The sequence below is a fragment of the Penicillium crustosum genome (assembly GCF_028827405.1).
Source record: "Penicillium crustosum strain IBT 35664 chromosome Unknown utg000001l_segment0_segment0, whole genome shotgun sequence".
Taxonomy (NCBI): domain Eukaryota; kingdom Fungi; phylum Ascomycota; class Eurotiomycetes; order Eurotiales; family Aspergillaceae; genus Penicillium; species Penicillium crustosum.
In genome coordinates, this window is record NW_026623122.1 from 322,706 (window position 1) to 341,192 (window position 18,487).

Genomic DNA, 18,487 nt, shown 5'->3' on the forward strand with positions numbered 1-18,487 from the left:
CAAAGGGGTAAAATGAAGGGAGAAGGAATTGCAAGGAATTGCCAAGGCTCAACGCCAACTGGACCCTGTTTATGTCCTGGGGCCATGGGGAGCTTGTTGATCGTTGCCTATGAAGTTAATATATTGGGATATAGTAATATAGTAATATAGTATGAACTGACATCTTTTCAAGGTTGATCTACACTACTTTGCCTCTAGCTGCTAATAAGCGAGACGCTATAGGAATTTAGCCTTGGGGGCTGAAGGTTACAGTCAAAGTGAAAAGGACTCTGTTTGAACTACGGAGTACTATTCCCCACTTCAAACTACATAGATACAACTATAACCAATGCCTTTTAACAATGCTAGCTTGATCATCTAGTATGAGAATGCAGTACACAAGGAAGAAAAAAGAAAAAAAAAAAAAAAAAAAAAAAAAAAAACACCAATTGTCCTAACCCCCTAGCCCATTTTCCTTGGTAGAAACGCCCGCAATGCATGGAAAATAACGCAAAAATGGCACCTAGAGAGGATTCAAAAAGCGTGGTTATTGGCCAGAGTGACTTCGCCCATGTCGTATTCCCCGACTGCGACTGGATGGTGCAGGCGTCTGACTGGCATCCATATCCGGGGTAGCAGGTACTGTGGGTCGACGTTGTCGGCTGTGTCGTACACGCCCGAGAGCTCGGCGCAAAAGTCCGTCAGCTTCGTCGTCAAGATCCATTTCCACTTTTTCATCTTCGGCTGGAGGCGTCGCGACATGAGCTGCCTCCGCCGTCCACTCTTCCACAAACGGCTCTTGACGTCCACGTCGTCGAGACATCTCTTCTGGGGCCACTCGCTCTTTCCCCTTATGCTCACGAGACCGAGTAGATCCCCGACGCTTGGAGGAGGCTGCACTGGCTTCTCGCATGCTCTCCTCAAAAGCCGTGCGGTCCTTCTGTCGCCCCTCCAAGGCCCAGAGCTCGAGTGCACGAGAAAGTAATGTACCCGCCACACCCGCACCCCCGGCTGCATCACCGCCGCCACTCGCCCCAAGTACACGTACGGCCTCATGTAAGGCAGTCACCGCGTCAGTGGTGCGTCCCAACTCCAGTAATACAAGGCCCCGAGACGTATGAAGAGAACCCGTCAGCCCGCGATCTTCGTAGCCCCCAACCCCAGATGCGGTAGCGATCGCCGCTGAGCCACCCGTTCCACCACCCAAAAATGGCGAGTAGCCCATGCTGCTCCCTCCCGCACCCACACGGAGACATTCATCAAATTCACCAAGGGATTCGGACAGGCGGCCCATGCGACGTAAGGCATGACCTAGGTTTGCACGTGTAGCCACCCAGGCACTGGGTTCGCAGTGGAGAGAAGTGGCCAGTGCTAGTGCTTGCCCGAACAATTCAACGGCGCCGCTAAGATGATTCTGATGGTAGAAGACAACTCCAAGCTCGTTGAGAACTAGGGGGTCTCCGCCTACAGCTGAGACAATTCCGGAGGGATTAGGTGCGAGGGAAGGGACAGAGCCCGGGGCAGCTCCGGTCGACATGGCATGAGCGGCACATAGATACTCGTGCGCGAGAGACATGTTATTGAGGGCAAGATGTTGCATTCCCAAGAAGAGTTGGGGAAGATGGCTGCCTTGGAAAAGGCGAGCGGCAGTGCTATACGCTGCAATGGCTTGGTCGTGTTCACCCTCTGCGGCAAAGGTGTGCGCAAATCCAATCCAAGCCGGAGCTGAATGTGGATCTAGCAGTGAGGCCTTCGAGAAGAAGCGTCGCGCCTCAGCCACCTTTGATACCGACAAATAGTACACTCCGATTGCCAAGTATGTGTAAGGCTCCTCGGGGGAGTGATCCGCGAGCATGTGAGAGAGTAAGAATAGGGCATTCGTGGCACCGGTCTCGTAAAGGCACGCCAAGTGGAGCGGATAAATAGCTGGAGCATGGCCAAGGTTGTTTTGTGCGGGAATGCTGGGATTTGTGGAGGCTAGATCGGTGGATTGAGAGGTGGAGAGGATAGAGGACGTCAATTCCAAAGCTTCTGCAAATCGGCATTGCGTGTACAGAGCTTCCGCGCGGGACAAAAGGATATCGGGGTTCTCTGCAAGATTATAATGTGTGGAAAGGGTTTCGGTTGCGTCGGAGAGGATGGTAGGGGAGGAGTATTTCGATAGACGGGTCGTGTACAGCATCTTGGTAAAGTGGGCCGCCTCTTGTGCCATCATGGGATCCGGGGAGGAGACGGAATCGAAGTCTAGTGATTCAAGGAATTCCAATTCTTCCGTGGGAGACATTAAAGAGTTCTTCATCAGCTGGTCAAATGCTTCAAAACACTGCACATCAATCCGCACAGCATCCTTGTAACAGTCCCGCGCACGATCAAATGCATTCTGCTTGGCAAAGCAGAGTCCCCGTAAATAACACATGGCGGCTTCAAATCGTACATTATTTGCATCTTCACGTTCTCGCTCCTCGGCTCGATCACTCCGCGGTGTCGCGCTCTTCCCATTACGTAGGGTGACATGGCTTTGGTGTTGGATCTTGCGGCGGGTGTGGTTATTGCGGATGAGATCGGTGGGGTTGTGTTCGCCAAGGATAGAGAGGGCTTGTTCAAATTGGTTCTGTTTTATGTAGCAGTGGGCAGCGAGGTAACGACAGGCGGTGCTTCGAGAAACGAGATCCTTGCGGGACAGAAGGGCCAAGGCGCGCGTGAAGTTGTTATTCGAGAAGTGTACTTGAGCCAGCCAAAACGCGTCAGAGTCACTGTCTTCGCCAGTAAGTCAGTATCGCCTGGTATGGTTGTTTTCTTGGTTGGATGTCCACGATGCTTGTATTCCTTACTGGTAAGCGCCAGGACTTTGTCCCCAATGTAGATTGCGGAATCATGCTGGCCACGGTTTAACGCGTCCTGCCGCCATGAGCGCAGGAACCTTTCCATATCGACAGATGGGGCGCGTCAAGGAATGGCTTTGCAGAGAGAAGAGACATAGAGCGATTTCTGTTCGAAGCTGGAGATATCCAAGCAATGCAAGTAGCAACTTTCGCATGAGCGGGTCCTTGCCCTATTTTGAACCAAACAATGGTCCGTGCGTACTTGTGATGTTGGAAAGGTTACCAATATTGATTGTATGTTGTATGTAGGGAGTACGGAGTAAAGTGTTGGTATATACATTGATCAGGTGAATAAAAGAGTCCATTTGACCCAAAGCCACAATATGACATGCAACACTAATATGCAAGTTACAACACACTTAATGTACTTACCTCTAGCCCAAGTGAAGAGAGCCCACGTGACTGTCTCAGTACTCCTTCAACACGTAGATAGCTTCTAGTTACACTCATCCACTTAGTTAACTACCCCATACATCCATACATAACTAACTAGGTATTTTGATTTCGAATTAGTCACACATATATAGTATCGGAACTGTTTAATTGTACTACATATTATGTAGTAGTAATTGTATTTGTATTATAGCTTATAGCTACATAGGTAGTTCGAATGGCATGTAATCGAAGTTTCGATGTTGCCCCACGTGTATCACCGCCGTAGCTTCCCTTTCATCGTTGGGGCGCACCTTCCTATTCTGGAGAGGCCGGGGAGCCTGGAGGGTGACGAGACTTACGTAGTTCCCTTGTCGCTGTCTCGTGACTTTTGACCTCGGTACTCTTCCGAGGTTTTAAGCGCTTCGGAAGTCCGTTATCGTTATCGCTCCCGTCTTATCGTTATCGCGACACGATGACTGGTTCTGGTCGCTCCCTTGCCGCTATCTTAGCGCGCGCGCATGAAAATGATTGGGATGATACCCACGTGACCAGCGACGATGTCGTCGCCGCGCGGGTCCCGCGGGGCCCAAAGAATAAACAGGTTTGTCGATCTTCCGCTTCCACTTCCCCAACATCTTCTACTTCTTGCAATTCCCTTTGCGATCAAAGCACCATGGCTGAACGAAAGGTTCTTTCAAAGTATTACCCGCCGGACTTCGATCCCTCTGCGATCGAGAAGAGAAAGCGCCCTCGCAAGGATGGAAAGCCTGAGCCCAAGGTGATCACCATCCGTCTGATGACACCTTTTTCGATGAAATGCACTCACTGTGGCGAGTACATTCCGAAGGGTCGCAAGTTCAATGCGCGCAAGGAGATACTTGATGCGAACTACCTGTCGATTGTGATCCACCGTCTCTACATCCGTTGCTCTCGATGCAGCGGCGAGATAACTTTCCGCACCGACCCCAAGAGTGAGTTCTAAACCCTGCTTGCACTCACTCCACCATATCAAAGCTAACGTGTTTTACTAGACACCGACTACGAGATCGAGCGTGGCGCAAAGCGCAACTTCGAAGTCTGGCGCGACGCCACGGCCGAGAAATACAATGACGAGACTGAGGAGCAGACCCTCGACCGCCTCGAGAAGGAACACGGTGCTGCGGAGGAACAGCTCGAGCGAGACAAGATGGCCGAACTCGAAGACAAGATGCTCGACTCCAAGCGCGAGATGCAAATCGCCGATGCCCTCGATGAGATCCGCACCCGCAACGCCCGCATCGAGCGCACCGAGGCCCGCGGCAACGAGACTGCTATGGCTACTGTTCAGAAGGATATCGATGAGGAGGCCCTTCGCCGCGCCAAGGCCGAAGAAGAGGACCGAGAGGCTATTCGCGAGGAATTCTTCCGAAAGAAGCGTGCCGCAGAGCAGGATGCCAGGACCGCAGAAATCGACGCATTGTACTCGGAGGAGGCTAAGGCTCGCCGTGCTGCATTCTGGGCCGAGGGCCGCGAGATGCGCCGTCGTAACGCTGCCAACATGCGCGCTCGCAAGGCCAAGGGTTTGATCAGGCCCAAGGGTACCACCAGCGCCAAGGCTACTGCCAGTGTCAATGCTACCACCACCGGCAACGCTACCGCCAGCTCCAGTACCACTCCTAGCGCCAATGCTACCACCACCGACAACGCTACCGCCACCGCCAGCGCTTCTCCTAGCGTCAATGATACCCCCAGCGCCAACGCTACTACCAGCGAAAAGTAAACTTCTCTCAAATTAACGCCTCTTTTTTGTTTACGGCGCACGGAGTTTCAGCGGGCATCTACTTGATCGGAATTCAAGCACTAGCTACATAGGCATAGCAGGTTTCAAATGATAATCGAAAATTTCAACTATTAATAACTATCAGAGCTAGGTAATATTCCTTGGTATCAAATTCATTGTAGAAGGTAGTAAAACAACTGGGCGGAGGGAACAAGGCCAGGATGCGCGCTCGCAAGGCTACCCCCAGCCTATGTCACGATCAACATCCGTCACATGCTTCGTCATATGTTTGCACTGTTTGCGTCTTACTCAAATTGCTACTAAGCCTAATCGGTAGGGATGGAGATATTTGCATTGTTTGCATGTGGAGAGCCTCACCTGAGCAAGTATAAGAGCCTCCAGGATCTATCTCTCTTGCTCTCTCTTTCCTTCTTCCCCACCTTTACTTTTTCAGTTGGAATGGACTCTTACTGCCTTGATTAACCTAGCACGTAACAAAGAGCCGCCGGCAAGGAACAATATCCTCTACAATCAACGCCTTTTTTTTTTGTCATGGCGTATGAAGTTCAAGCGGGTGTTAACGGCAGATTGATTCGACTACTAGCTCGGCATACCTGTAGGTTACAAATGATAATCGAAAAATTTAACTATTAATAACTATCAGAGCTAGTAATATTCCGTAGTATCAAAGACATTGTAGAAGGTATTAAACAAGAGGGAAAAAAATCGGTATCACAATCATAGTAACATGAAGAAAAGCCGCGTACCTCGCCGAAGCCGAAGCGCCCACGCTCAGAAAAACAGACCCAGAGACGAAACCCACCGCTTCAGAAAGCACAATAGCCATACAAGAAGTTCCCACCGCCAAGTGGCAGGACAGAAACACGCAAATCGACAACAAGCATTGCTCACAGATACGGCATCCACAACGCATCGCACGACGCCAAGTGCTGAGGGTTGACTGCCTTGGAGATCAGATCGATGGTGGTCTGATTGGCAGGCAAGTTGCCCTCCGGCGGGCTGGCAAGACTGACAGCACGGTTGACGATGATCTCGCTGTTGTTGTAGACCAGGTCGCGGAGTTGTCCAGGGGGCAGGACACCGCGGTGATGAGCTGTAGCCCAGAACATCATCTCGTCGCGCACGAAGACGCTGAGCTGTTGCTCCAGTTCGTGTCGAGGCTCCGTCAGGCAGCGGGCGATTGCCATCATTGCACAGGCGAACACACCCTCCGTCGCAATGGGACCCAGAAGTGTCTGGATGTTGGGTGTGAACCGGAAGGGGACTTGCTCCGGGTTGTAGAAGAACGCCTTGGCTGGGTTGATGGTGGGGATCAATTCGGCACCCCAGATATCGCCTGTTGAACGAGATATCATAATTTTATTCGGGTAACGGTTGCCAATGTGCATAACGTAGGTCATGAAAGCAATTGCTGCGTACTGGTAGGCAAATTGACGTCGGAAGAGCCAGAAGTCGGAGAAGTTGGGGTATGTCTGCTGGCAGTATTCCAACACGACGGTACTGGGGACCCATTTGTCTTGAATCGCGGTTAGGATTTCTGTGCGAAGGACCTGTTGCTGATCGGGCGTGCGCTGGGAATTGTTAGCATTTGTTATGTGCAAAGTGGAGGGCACACTTACGTTCTGCTTCGTTTCTGCCAACGACCGCATCTTGTCCATTGTGAAGAGGACAGGGTCGTCCTTGTTGATGCCCTTGCGGCGGCAGTAATCCTCATAAATTCCTTGCATTGAGATGTACGAAGAATCGTCGCGCACCAACCGAATGTGAGGCGCTAGAGGAACCATCAATGGTAGGTGGAAGTACAAATTGCGGCGGCGACTCTCCTTTCGCTTCGCAAGCAGACCATTGAAGATGCGGAACAGCTGAAGAATACGCTCTTCGCGCCTGCAGTGGCGGGCAGCGGGATGTTGAACAGCAAATGCTTGCATACTACCGTCGTGTCCGCGGATCTTCAAGCGACGGTGACAGACACCAATGCCTCGGATGAGGTCCACATCGGGAAGGAAGCGGTCGATGCGGACAAAGTCTTGGTTCTTATCCTTGTGGAGTAGGTACTGGCCGGGAACCTCGACTTCATCAAACTTAAGGAAGCGGAACTCACTCAGATGAGGTGAAGAGTTCTCGAGGAATGTGTGCTGTGATCTGCGATCAAGCTTTTCCTCGAACTTGTCACGCCAGCGCCGCAACTTGTGGATGTACTCGTTCATGGTCGGCTTCTTGGTCACAAAGTCCGCCTCGAATGACTTGCGAATGTGAGCTGGGAGAATGGTCTCCGCGAATCGAGTGATGTTGGCTTCTGTTGCGGCAGGCAACTTGAAATCTTGCGCATAAGACCCAGGCATGCGACCCACATAGGCCAATCCATCGTTCAAGAGAGCAACGATGAGTCGGTAAGCATCCTCGTCGGGAGGACACTTGAAGTTCTTGTGGATCTGGTCAACCATTGTTTCCATAGATAGAGCAAGCAAGGGGAATGCCGTCTTGAGTCCAGACATGATTTCATCTGAGTACTCCCAGGGTTTCTTCAGAGGTTCCTTCTCGCCATCCAAAGGTGCAGTCTGGTTCTGTTGGGGTGTTCCCGTCTGACCAGGGACTTGCAGGTGAGTTTGCTGCGCTTGGGCAGGAGTTTGGCCAGCTTGTGGAGATGCCTGCATGGGGTTTTGTGGCTGTGCGGGAGACTGAGTTTGCGCTTGAGCTGGATTCTGTATGGCGGGCGAGTTTGCAGGCGGAACCGACGGAGATGCAGCTGCAGCCTGGGCTTTCTGTGCAGGAGAGCTATCGGCACCGGCAACAGGATTTGGCTTCGTACTGGGTGAGGATCCTTGCTGCTGCTGCTGCTGCTGTCTAGCTCGGTTCAACTTCTCCTGCTTCTGGTCATGCTGCTTCTTGATGCTCAGCATGTCCTCTCTGTTCGTACGAAGCAAGAAGAAGAGCGCCTGTGGGTACAACTTGGCGATCTTTACCAGGACAGCTTTGCACAGGCGCGCCTCCCGGTGGGACAAGCTGGTAAGAAGTTGAGGAATGAAAGTGATCCAGTACCACACCGGGGTGTCTCCCTTGAAGTTTTCGAATGCACTTGCGATCTTTCCTTCGTCGTTGTCCAAGCTCAGGAGCCAGAGGATTCGGCTGAGTAGTTTCCGGGATTTCGCACTCTTGTAGAGACCAGCCGCTTCTAGATAGCAACTAACAGCGTTGCTAGCCAGCTCGTAGTCAGTTGGATCAGCCTTGAAGCGCTGATCACTGTATTGTCCCCATTCAGACCAAGCCTTAGCAAGGCGGAGATCATAGTAAAGAGCAACTCCAAAGGCCTCATTAGCCTCATTGACATGATCAAGCTTGGCGAGGAACATGCCCTTGAGTGTGTAGAACTCGGCCTTCTGCTGCGGCCCGAAGTAGTTGAGGTTAGTGTTGTTGATCACATCCAACCCGCTGTTCAGCTCCTTCGGATTCTGGTAGTGGCACTTTGCTTGCTCCCGAAGCTTGAGGAAGGCTTCTTGAATTTCAATGTTCGGGAGGGTATAGATACGGCTGAGTTGGTTAATGCAGACCTCTGGCATCTGGTGCTTTCGAGCTACATGGGCGAATCGGTTGATGATCCAAGCTGTTTCATGGTATCCGCGGTAGGCGTAAGAGTTACTGGCCACATTATTCGTCTGAGGGGGCAAGAGACTGAGGTAAGTGCCGTTGATGAGCTGGAAAATGTGCTGACGCCAGGTGACGAGATCTTGCCATGTGTTGATGTCATCCCAGAGATTGGGCAAACGGTCTCTCCAAGTTCCGAGAAGTAGCTTGAGCTCAGCAGACTTAGTATCCAAGTTCCTTTCGTTAGTCTGAGCCAAGCTGCTACAGATGTGGCTAGCATCATGCAGCTCAACCAAGAGTTGGAAATGCTGCAGGATGGGAATGTGCGCATTGGTGATACGCTTAGGCAATTGAAGCCACTTGCGAATGGAAAGCTGGATAGACTCGTCGCAAACGCTGTTGAAGTCTTGGATATTGTCCTTCTTCGTGTGGTATTGGAGAAGAGCCATGAAGGCCTGGAAGAAGGTGCGTCTAGGAGTTGGAGCGTCGGATACAGACTTGATTAATGACTCAAGCTGCTCGCGGTTACCTTCACTCTGCCAGTTCTCGATGTTCCTCCAAGCAGCCTCCAACAAGAGATCGTTGAGGTTCTCATGCTTGGCGAAGTCACTCAGAATCTCCCACTGCTGGAGCTTCTGGGCGCAGATCAGCCAATGATCCTCCCAGACAAAGTATTCGCCCTGGGAGAACGGCATGGCACCAGAACGGGCCTTGATTTGGGCATTCTCGTAGAGTTGTTGAGACTTGTCCCACATTCCTTGTTGCTCATACGAAAGCGCGGCATTAGTTTCAACAAACTTGCAACGACGGCGCCAGGTTCCGTAGAAGAAGTCGTCCTCTTGGAGACCTGCGTAAACCTCAACGAGGGCATCGAGGTTGCTTTCGCGTACAGTAGGCGTGTCAATGATGGGATTAATGGCGGTTTGTTCAAGATAGGTAGCAGCAGTGTACCACGCATCGTAGGTGCGGCTGAGATACTTGACAACATGGGGAGGAATTTTAAACCGAGGACTAGCACGTACAGTACCCTCAAGGAGGGCTTGCACGACGTTGGGCCGCTTGTCTAGCTGTCTGTGGTGGTACTCACGGGTGAGCAATGTGACCATATCCTTCTCCAGATCAATGCAGTCTTTGTTGGACAGTGTGGACCAGAAGAGAGGGAAGATAGTAGTCCACAGCTGGTAGGCAACATTCGAATCAGTATGTTGAAGCTGACATAAAGGCTCGATCAGATCGCGAACTCTGACGTCGCCAATATCGGACATGAATCGCCTTCGCTCTGAGACGAAAGTCTCCAGCTGGTTATCAACCATGATATCGGCTTTCCTAGGATCTTTCTCGCCGCTACCAAAAAGGAATGACACGGGGAACAGGGTGAAGTCCTCGGGGTGCAAGCGGGCAGTGGTGGTCATGTCCACACATCCAAGCACTAAATGCGATGCTTGGGCGAGCCAGAAGGAATCAGCAAGGGTATCCCAGTTCTGGCATGTCAGAACATAGCTGAGACGCGAGCTCGCAAGACGAGTCAAACTCTTGTCGAAGATTTGCATGAAGCGGTTCCGCATTTCAACGTCTTGGGCTCTAGCTCCAATCAGGAAAGCATGCTCCAGACGGACTGTCAATTCAGTCCGAGTGATTTTCGAGTCTTCATAAATTCGAATGACAAGATCGAGGAACTTCTTCAACATTGTCTGGTCAGAACGGGATTCGAAAAGCAGCATCTTATGCAGAACAGCCGTCTTCTCCTTTAGGGTGGGCCATGACTCGGTGGAGTGGAAGATCCACGACTCTGCCATGCCCAAGATCTTGCTGCACAGCTCAATATTTTGTGAGCGCTCCACAATCTGTGCAAGAACGCTCAAGAATGGACGACGTTGATCACCGAGGTGAGACATTCTGACAGAAATAAGCTCAATGGTCTTGAGGATGAGATCAACCCCAATCTCAAACTCTTGCTGATCGGTGGTTGGAGCCCCTTCGGCGGGCTTAGTACCGTTCGCCAGCTGAGCGCCATTCTGAGTTGACGCAGCTACATGTTCCTTAGCGAGCTTTGTAGAGAAAGCCTTCATCACCGCGGGAATGTGTGCGTCAATCTCGGCGGGCTTGATCTTTGAAAGGGTCCACAGGATGTTCAAGCTTGAAACGTAGTTGCTGGCAGAAAGTGTTTCAGTGGCAATGGCAGACAAATACGAGCCGAACTCCGAAGGCGTCCCCTCTGTGTCCATTGCATCTTCCTCGTCAGGCTGCTCATCCGGAATAGCCTCAAGAACACGGCGAACAGGAGGCGGCAGTTTGTGCAAAACATCCATGCTGTCTTCTAGACCATGTAGACAGTCCTGAATCTCTGGGTTGTCCGATTTCAAGGGCTTCTCGAGAAGCTTTTGAATAGCGGGAAGACGAGCCGCAATCCACTCATTTGGTTTGGCCGCGATAAGCACCCTGACGACCTGCAGTGTGTTGACCATGTAGGTGATTTTGTCCTCGACTTTATCACCCTTCTCACCAACTAGGATTGGCTCAGTTACCTTTTGGTAGAGATCAATATCTAGATCGCCCCAGTACTCAGGAGAAAGGAGGCTGCGAAGCAGGTTGATAGCCTTATTGATCATGTCACCAGTGGGGACGGGGTTCTGCTGTTTTGTTGTGGGGATTTGGCGAATATGAGCTGCTGGAACCAGGAAGCGTTCGGGGATTGTAGTGATGAAGGTAATGAGGTACTTGATCAATGACGCACGCAGATCGTTGGGCACAGTGTACTCCGACCGCTCGCGGCTACTGGGAGGACCAAGAGCGGGGGACGGCGATGGCTCTTGGGCTTCGTCCAGCTTGCGTTTCCTGGCAACTGGAGACTCAGATGTGCCATTGGCCAAGTGGCTAGCCTCGGCGTTCTGGGCCCGTTTTTCCTCCCAGTGCCAAATCAAGCTAATCAAGTTCAGTGCGAGCTTCTTGCTGTCATTGGAGGTGTTCGGTGGACCCGTGATTTTGACTAGGGACGGAACAATGAGAGGCACAAAGTGCTCCCGTGACTCGTAGAAAAGATCAGGCTGGCGAACCAAGAACTGGAAGATGCTCATAACCTGCTGAAGGTTGGCAGTTTCCTCGGCTAGGATACGACGGGGCCATTTAGCCCATAACGGGTACCGTGCCTCTGCTCCGGAGCTGTTGGCTGTTCGTGTGGGGAGTACAGGAGCTAGGACATCAAGAGCTTGCGTGACAAGCGCTCTGCCTTCATTCTGGTGAGCCCTGAGCAATGCGACATACACCTGAATCACAATCTTGAATGGAGTCTCGTAGTGCGCAATGAAGTAACTAATCAAAACATAGGCACCGTATTTGTTGATGATATCCTCGAGTCGGATGTAGTTCCACGCAAACTTAATAATGTCCTTGCGAGAATCCTGCACAGTTTGTGAATGGTACTTGATCAACAAAGCAGACAGCTGTAGCAACTCCATTCGTGAGTGGTCCACACCAGCTTGATTGGACTCCTCGCTCAGATCAGCCAGCTGGGGCTTCCACAAACGACTCTGGATAGACTCGGTCATGCTCTTGTCCATCAACTTAGGAGTGTTTGGAGGGCTATTCCAGGTAACCTGGACGTCCATAGCAAAGATTGGGTTGACCAGGTGGCGGAAGGCATAAGTCTTAGTCTTCTGCGGGCAGCTCTTCTGGCCATAGAGGTCGAGACAGCGCATGATAACAGATCGCCGGTAATCAATGGACTCATTTGAGATGATGCTCTTGTAGATGAACTTGGGAAGCGCAAGCGTGCGTTTCAACTCGTCAGCAGAGAGTCCATCAATCACTTCAAATAGGAAGTCTAGATCGTGGGTGGCCTCCGTCAAGTACATGGTGAAGATATCCATCAGCTGGTCTTCGGCTTGCTCCACTCGAAGTCGCTCATCAGCCGGCAGACTGTCACCACGGAGCTTCCTCTCCAGGTCTCTGCCAGAAGTCAGGAGCTTGTTTCTCATCTCTGCGTGCGAGACCAACCAGCGCTTGGTTGAACTGTAGGAACACAGGGAGTGTGCAACATAGACTCCATTGATAGCAGCAGTATTCTTGCCGTCACCAGCATCCTGACCAAAGGCGGCGGCGGAGAAGCCATCTGTATCGGCGACGATGGCGTTCCGAAGTGCTTCACTCTCGGGATCCGCCAGGATCTGTCCAAAGAATCGTCCGAATCGCTCATCCTTGAAGCGCGCAAAGAAAAATGCGAGACTCTCTTTGGGATAGCGATTGAGATACTTCACAAGTGGTTTTCTGAATGGACTGTGTGACGTTCTTCGAAGCTTTAATTCGAGATCCAATACCTTGTTGACAAGATGCTCCATGAAAGAAGTAGCGGCCGGTGGGAGGAGATGGAAGATATTGAATATGGCAGCGACTATCTTCATGGCCGGGTTTTGCTCAACGAGGCTGAACGACACCTTCTGCAGTACGGCATCATCCGCGATGACTTTCATATGATCAAGCAGACGGGCGCCGATTTCGACTTTGAAGTAGTTGGTAAGCAGTGTCAATAGACGAGCAAGACCATCTAAACCAGCAACACTAAGGCGCTTGGGATCCTGAAGGTTCATGAGAATAGGGCGCAGTCCATTCTGTAACAGATCCTTAGGGAGCTTGTTGGTCTGGGTGAGAACATCACGGAGACCCGCATTCGCAGCTTCAATGACCTCCTGTGACTTTGAGTAGAGCGACTTGAAGAACACAGAAATTATGCGAGCCCTGCTCGTGTTCTGTGGCGTGTTGGCGAACTCGGAGAAGCTCATTGCCATAGATAAGAGACGAAGACAAGCAACACGGAGGTTCACAATCATGTCTGCAGTCTTGAACTCATTTGGCTTAGAAGCAAGAGACTCATCATCAGCGTCAGCGAGGGCAAGAGATTCCAGCATCAAACGGTTGAGTGGTTCATTGAAGGTGACGATATCGTTGTGAAGGCCGAGGCAGTATGTGATAGCATCGATGAAACCTATCTGTGTTGGGAAAGGCAGAGCACGCAAAGGCTTGTTGAAGATCGACTGCAAGAGACGATCTCTAACAGGAAGAATAAGTTCATGCACCTCGCAGCCAAGAACATCCTTCAAGGTGGTGAAGCAACGACGAGCAGTTTCCCGAACGTGTTTATTCATGTGCGCAAGCTCGAAGACGAAGAAGCCAGACAGCGCATACAAGCGGCTCTTCTCGTTCTTCAAATCATCTTTTGGGATGAGCTTGCCACATCGCTGCAGCATCAAGGTCATTGTCTCTTGTGACTGGAGCCTTGTAGCCGCAGGGAGATCTGCAGGTGTGTCCTTGATAACATACATCAAAGCCCGACAAAACTCGACATGTCGCTCATATAGCCATGTATCTCCCAAGTCCAGCTTGGTTGAAAGCAGGCTGATTCCCAGGCTGCCACCAGCTTTGGTGAACCACTCTTCGCTGTAGCAGCTGTGGCAGAAGACGCGGCCCAGATGCACGAAGAATGGGAGCTTGGCTGCTTTCTCCGGTGATCCAAAGATGACGCCCGCGGCATCCTTCACAACCACCATGGCCTGCTCAGCCGCTTCTCGGACGTGGACCTCATCCGATGACAAGCACTCGACTAAAGCCTCAGCGAGAATCCTGGAGTCGAGGTATACCGGGCCTTCCCCGTTTGCAACGTCAAAGGCTTTGCGACCGTGTCGGACTTGGGCCAGGGCACGACCGACTTCTACAAGAGCAAAGTGTTTGCAAACATCCGCCACAAACGCCGTAGCAGTTTGCTCTAGCTCAGGGATAGTAGTAGCAAAGATACAAGCCTTGATAAGCTTCTTCACTGTGGCTTCCTGCGCAAGCTTCTTCGGAATAGAGGCCGATCTTTCAGACTTATCAAGGATGTCTGCCATAGCACCCGGCTTATTCTCGAAGAGATCGTTGGCATGCAGTCTAATCAAGGTTGCCAAATCTTCGGGGATGTTGTCATAACCAATTTGAAGCTTGAGATGGGAGCTGAGCATGCGGTATGCTTGCTGCTTGTAGTAAATGTCCGAGGCTTTCCCAGAATCCGTCTTGGGGACCTCCATGAGTTTGCCCGCTGCGAGATCTATGCCGATATCTATAGGGAAAGGCCGCTTCTCGTTCGGGCCGATCAGTCTAATATCGAAGCTTGGGTTGTCATCAGAAAACTGCTGGAACGACAATTCTGGCGGGTGGTTGAGGAACTTCCGATTCCGTCCGCCAAGCTTTCCCAGGATGCGCATAGTGGTGTGTGCGTGGAAGTGGTTGTAAGGAGATGGGCGCAGGTGATCCCAGAGTGCAGTCATTAGCTCGTCCATTATTGGGCCCATGATTGGATCGAGGTAGTCCGCCGTGAGATTGTCGACGCAGAGTTCGAGAGTGCGCAAACCTTGGCCTACAAGATCAGAGTCGGCACGCAAGGCGACCACGATTGGGCGCATCAAATAGCTAAGATGAGGGAGGAGATGGCTGAGTCGGGCAGGAACGGTGAGGGTGAGTTCCACGTAGAGATCCCGTTCTTGTGGCTTCCGAGCTGCAAGTAACAGATTGTTGAATGTTTCGAGGAGCATCTCTAGAAGCGGCAGGATCTCTTTGTAGAGGAGCTCGAATCGTCCCCCACCAATGCTTCGGAAGAGAGACCTCAGAAGAAGGAAGTAGTTCATAGGCTCCTCGGCTGTGACTGAAAGCTCAATGCACTTGGTTACGATCTTCGTCACATGCGGGTGAAGCACCTGCTCGTTTTGCACAGAGAACAGGGTCACGGCCATGAAGGAAAGTTTAAACATCCTTAGAAGTATCTTTGCCTTAGTCATGTCTGAGGTACCGACCTCATCAATACGTTCCATAAGATACTGCAGAACCATACCAGAGAACGCGGGAGAAGTGGCCTCACTGGCCAGGAAGAACTGGGGCAGGTGAAGGAGAGCCCCATGTTCAAACATGAGCTCGTGTAGGTACGGGATTTCAGAATGGAAGACTTCGTGGAAGGTTGCGGTATCGATGCAGTGGAAAACAGTGCCGAAACTTTCCAACAGCTCCTTTTCTTCGCGTGACATTGGAGCAGTGTACTGGCTTGCGAGGAAGTCAAATGGAGATGCGTAATTCATCTCCGGGGGAGATTGATCGACCCCATAGTAGCGGAACACCCGAGCTCCCTCATGGAAGAGCTTCTTGATCACGCTAACTTCCTCTGCATTGTATCCATACGAAACTTCCGACCAGTTGATGGGAACGCTGTTCGGGTCAATTTGAATATCGTCTGGGTTGCAGTTCTTCAATTGGCGGAAGATGTTCTTCAGCCCATTGATCAAGTTTCGGAATAGGAAGATGTTATCCATAACAGGGTCACCTCCACGGTCACGCGGACTAGACGTCTTGATGGGAGAGGCCGAGAAAATGTCAATTTCATCCCAGTCCGGTGGCTGGTCCTTCTCGGCAAGATAGTTCTCGGCGCACGGCTCGGTGTCCTGTCGGAAAATTTTGTACGCCTTGGAAACCTTGACAGCGTTCTTGAACTGGTGGTTCATCGATGCGAACTTGTCACCGATAGCATCCAAAATCATGATTAAGAAATACCGCGCCTCACGCTTGTCTTCTAGTTTGGAGATATTCTCTGCCATGTTCAAGAGAAGCTTTGCACTCATTGTCTGGAAGCTGGTGCCAGGGAAATCGTCGTGAAGGTTTTTAGTGTAGACTTCAACCGTTCGTCGTATCTGGTCGCGACTCAGATGGTCACGAACATGGTGTATTAAATCGGCCAACATGCTGTAAGCCAATGGTCTCATGGTCTCATAGACAGTGAGGCCATCTCCGATGAGAGTCCGCTCATCCAAAAGCTCATCAATCTTCTCAAGGAAGATCTTGCGATAGTTGAAGTTGATTATGTGGCGAATGGCTACCAGCAACTCCTTCCTTGCGCCCGACTTCTCTCGTGGGCAATCTTGAAGGAGGCGAACGACCACAGAAGGAAGTGTAGGAAGGAAGTCCTGCAGTTGATGGGCATAGAGACGCAATAAATATGCCAAGAAGCTCATAGTTTTAACCTGAGCGGTGATAAACTCTCCAAATGCAGCGCGATTTTTAATTTCCTTGCACACACCCGTAAATATTGTCCCTTGAGCTGCTGCTTCTGCGTGTGCCTTTTCCTGCGGCTTCGCCTGAAGCAGTAAGATCGTTTTGATGAGCGGCACGAACAGTTTAACGTTGGCCGGTACCGATGCGCGGTGCGTCTGGAAGATTGAAACGACGATAATCGGGCACTCTGCGAGGACCTTGAACGACTGCATGCCCTTGAGGAGAACATTGCTCGATTGCTGATCAGGTCCGAGATCCGACACCGAGGTTGCAGGCGAGCTCGGTCGCGGAGACTGGAAATTCTGTGCTGTTGCGTTGGGTGTTGATGGCATTCCCGAAGGCGTAGCCTGGTTGGGAGTGTCGAAAGTATCCCGAACCACTTGCTCCATAGTCTGGAACATTTCCTGGATAAGCTCCAAGAAAGCCTGCACCCGGTGTGCAGTAGCCTTGGCTTGGTTTCTCTCCAAATCCATTATGGTCTTCATGCATAGCACCGCATTGTCTTCGTTCTCGATCCGTGCGAGTTCCATCAACAGATCGACCATCTCGACGGCATACGGCTCGACGTCGGGGGATCCCATCGGTAATCGGTGTAGTGTCTCAAGGATGCAGTTTCGTAATTTCTAATGGATGGCCAAAGTTGTTAGCCCATTATGTGCAACATTCACCAAGGCCAAGCTTGTGCCAAAGAATCTTACCTGATCGTAAGACATGCTGAAGAAGACCGGGTCTCCCTTTAGAATAGTTTTGAATACCGGCCATAGCTTCGATAGGAATATGGGGTAGCTTGCACCCGAGCATAGAGGCTCAATAGTGTCTCGTAATTCGGTAGCGACATTGGCTCGGAGTTTGACATCTATTGAGATAACGGAGTGGTTAGCACAGAAATGGACGACGATTCTCATCATTATGGATCTGGCCAACATACCCAGCTTCTCGTCGCCGAGCTTGCTGGCGTAGATATCTATGTTTCGCTCCATCGCTGTGATCTGACCCTTCTCAAGGGCTGCGACTAAATGAAAAGAAACAGCAATTACGGCCGGGCCAAGAGGCCGGCTGAGGAGGGCGGAGTGTGCGCAGTCTTCCCAGGGGGGATTGGGGTCTCATATGTTGTGTTGTGGTGTCACGGAAGCTCTGTGGACTCGGTTGATATGCGAAAAGATCGGAGACGGTAGAACTTAAAACGAGGGAAATCATCAAGTCATTGGCTTTTCCGGGTTGAGAAACTGCTTAGTCCATTTAAAGAAATCAAGTCCGGACAGCAAATGAGTGAATCGAATTACCCCGCGGGGGGAGGAGAGGCTGAGGGAGATGGGGAGAAAGTTGGGGTTTGTATGCGGCGCGATATTCACGAGAGCAGAACAGAGGACGCGGGCTATCGCAGAGACCCCGAAAGAAACACTAGTCCGCATTTGGTAATTATGTCGGTTGTGGTTGTTCCGTTCCGAGAACCTTCAAGGTACAGCCTGGCAGGACTATATGGCTTCTACTTTTTGAATTGAATATCATTTTTGCTTTACTTGATTTGTGGGCTATTCAGATACTCACTGTTCTAAATGTTTTATTTTCCACGGCTATTTCATAGAAATGAACCGAAACATACTATCTAGGCACCGCTCCACGGGTACCTAGGGTACTTTGGGGTCGGTACGCACAGGCTGCAGAAGGAATATCGCACCTATTAAGTCTATAATCTGTCTTTGTATATTCTAGGGATCCAAGATAAACCGCATCTGCCTGTAAGCCATAGGTTTAGAATCATGGGCTATCACGAGCGTATAGAACAAAGTATGAAAGGGCCGAACTTGGATATATACATATGCTAGCC

The 18,487-nt window shown here is 51.1% G+C and overlaps 3 protein-coding genes across 3 annotated transcripts; 1 reads left to right on the forward strand and 2 right to left on the reverse strand.

The window, feature by feature from the left end:
* Positions 1-526: 526 nt before the first annotated feature.
* Positions 527-2,907, reverse strand: N7487_000133 (anaphase promoting complex subunit CDC16; the record flags this gene model as incomplete). Its single annotated transcript, XM_056867882.1, has 2 exons — positions 527-2,736; positions 2,811-2,907. 2 exons carry the CDS (start codon positions 2,905-2,907, stop codon positions 527-529), a joined length of 2,307 nt encoding a protein of 768 aa, XP_056732666.1.
* Positions 2,908-3,909: 1,002 nt separating this feature from the next.
* On the forward strand, positions 3,910-4,995 carry N7487_000134 (Saf4/Yju2 family protein; the record flags this gene model as incomplete). Its single annotated transcript, XM_056867883.1, has 2 exons — positions 3,910-4,207; positions 4,268-4,995. The coding sequence occupies 2 exons, from the start codon at positions 3,910-3,912 to the stop codon at positions 4,993-4,995; spliced, it is 1,026 nt and encodes a 341-aa protein (XP_056732667.1).
* Positions 4,996-5,903: 908 nt separating this feature from the next.
* On the reverse strand, positions 5,904-17,639 carry N7487_000135 (histone acetyltransferase TRA1; the record flags this gene model as incomplete). Its single annotated transcript, XM_056867884.1, has 4 exons — positions 5,904-6,587; positions 6,636-17,282; positions 17,358-17,515; positions 17,588-17,639. The coding sequence occupies 4 exons, from the start codon at positions 17,637-17,639 to the stop codon at positions 5,904-5,906; spliced, it is 11,541 nt and encodes a 3,846-aa protein (XP_056732668.1).
* Positions 17,640-18,487: the final 848 nt, after the last annotated feature.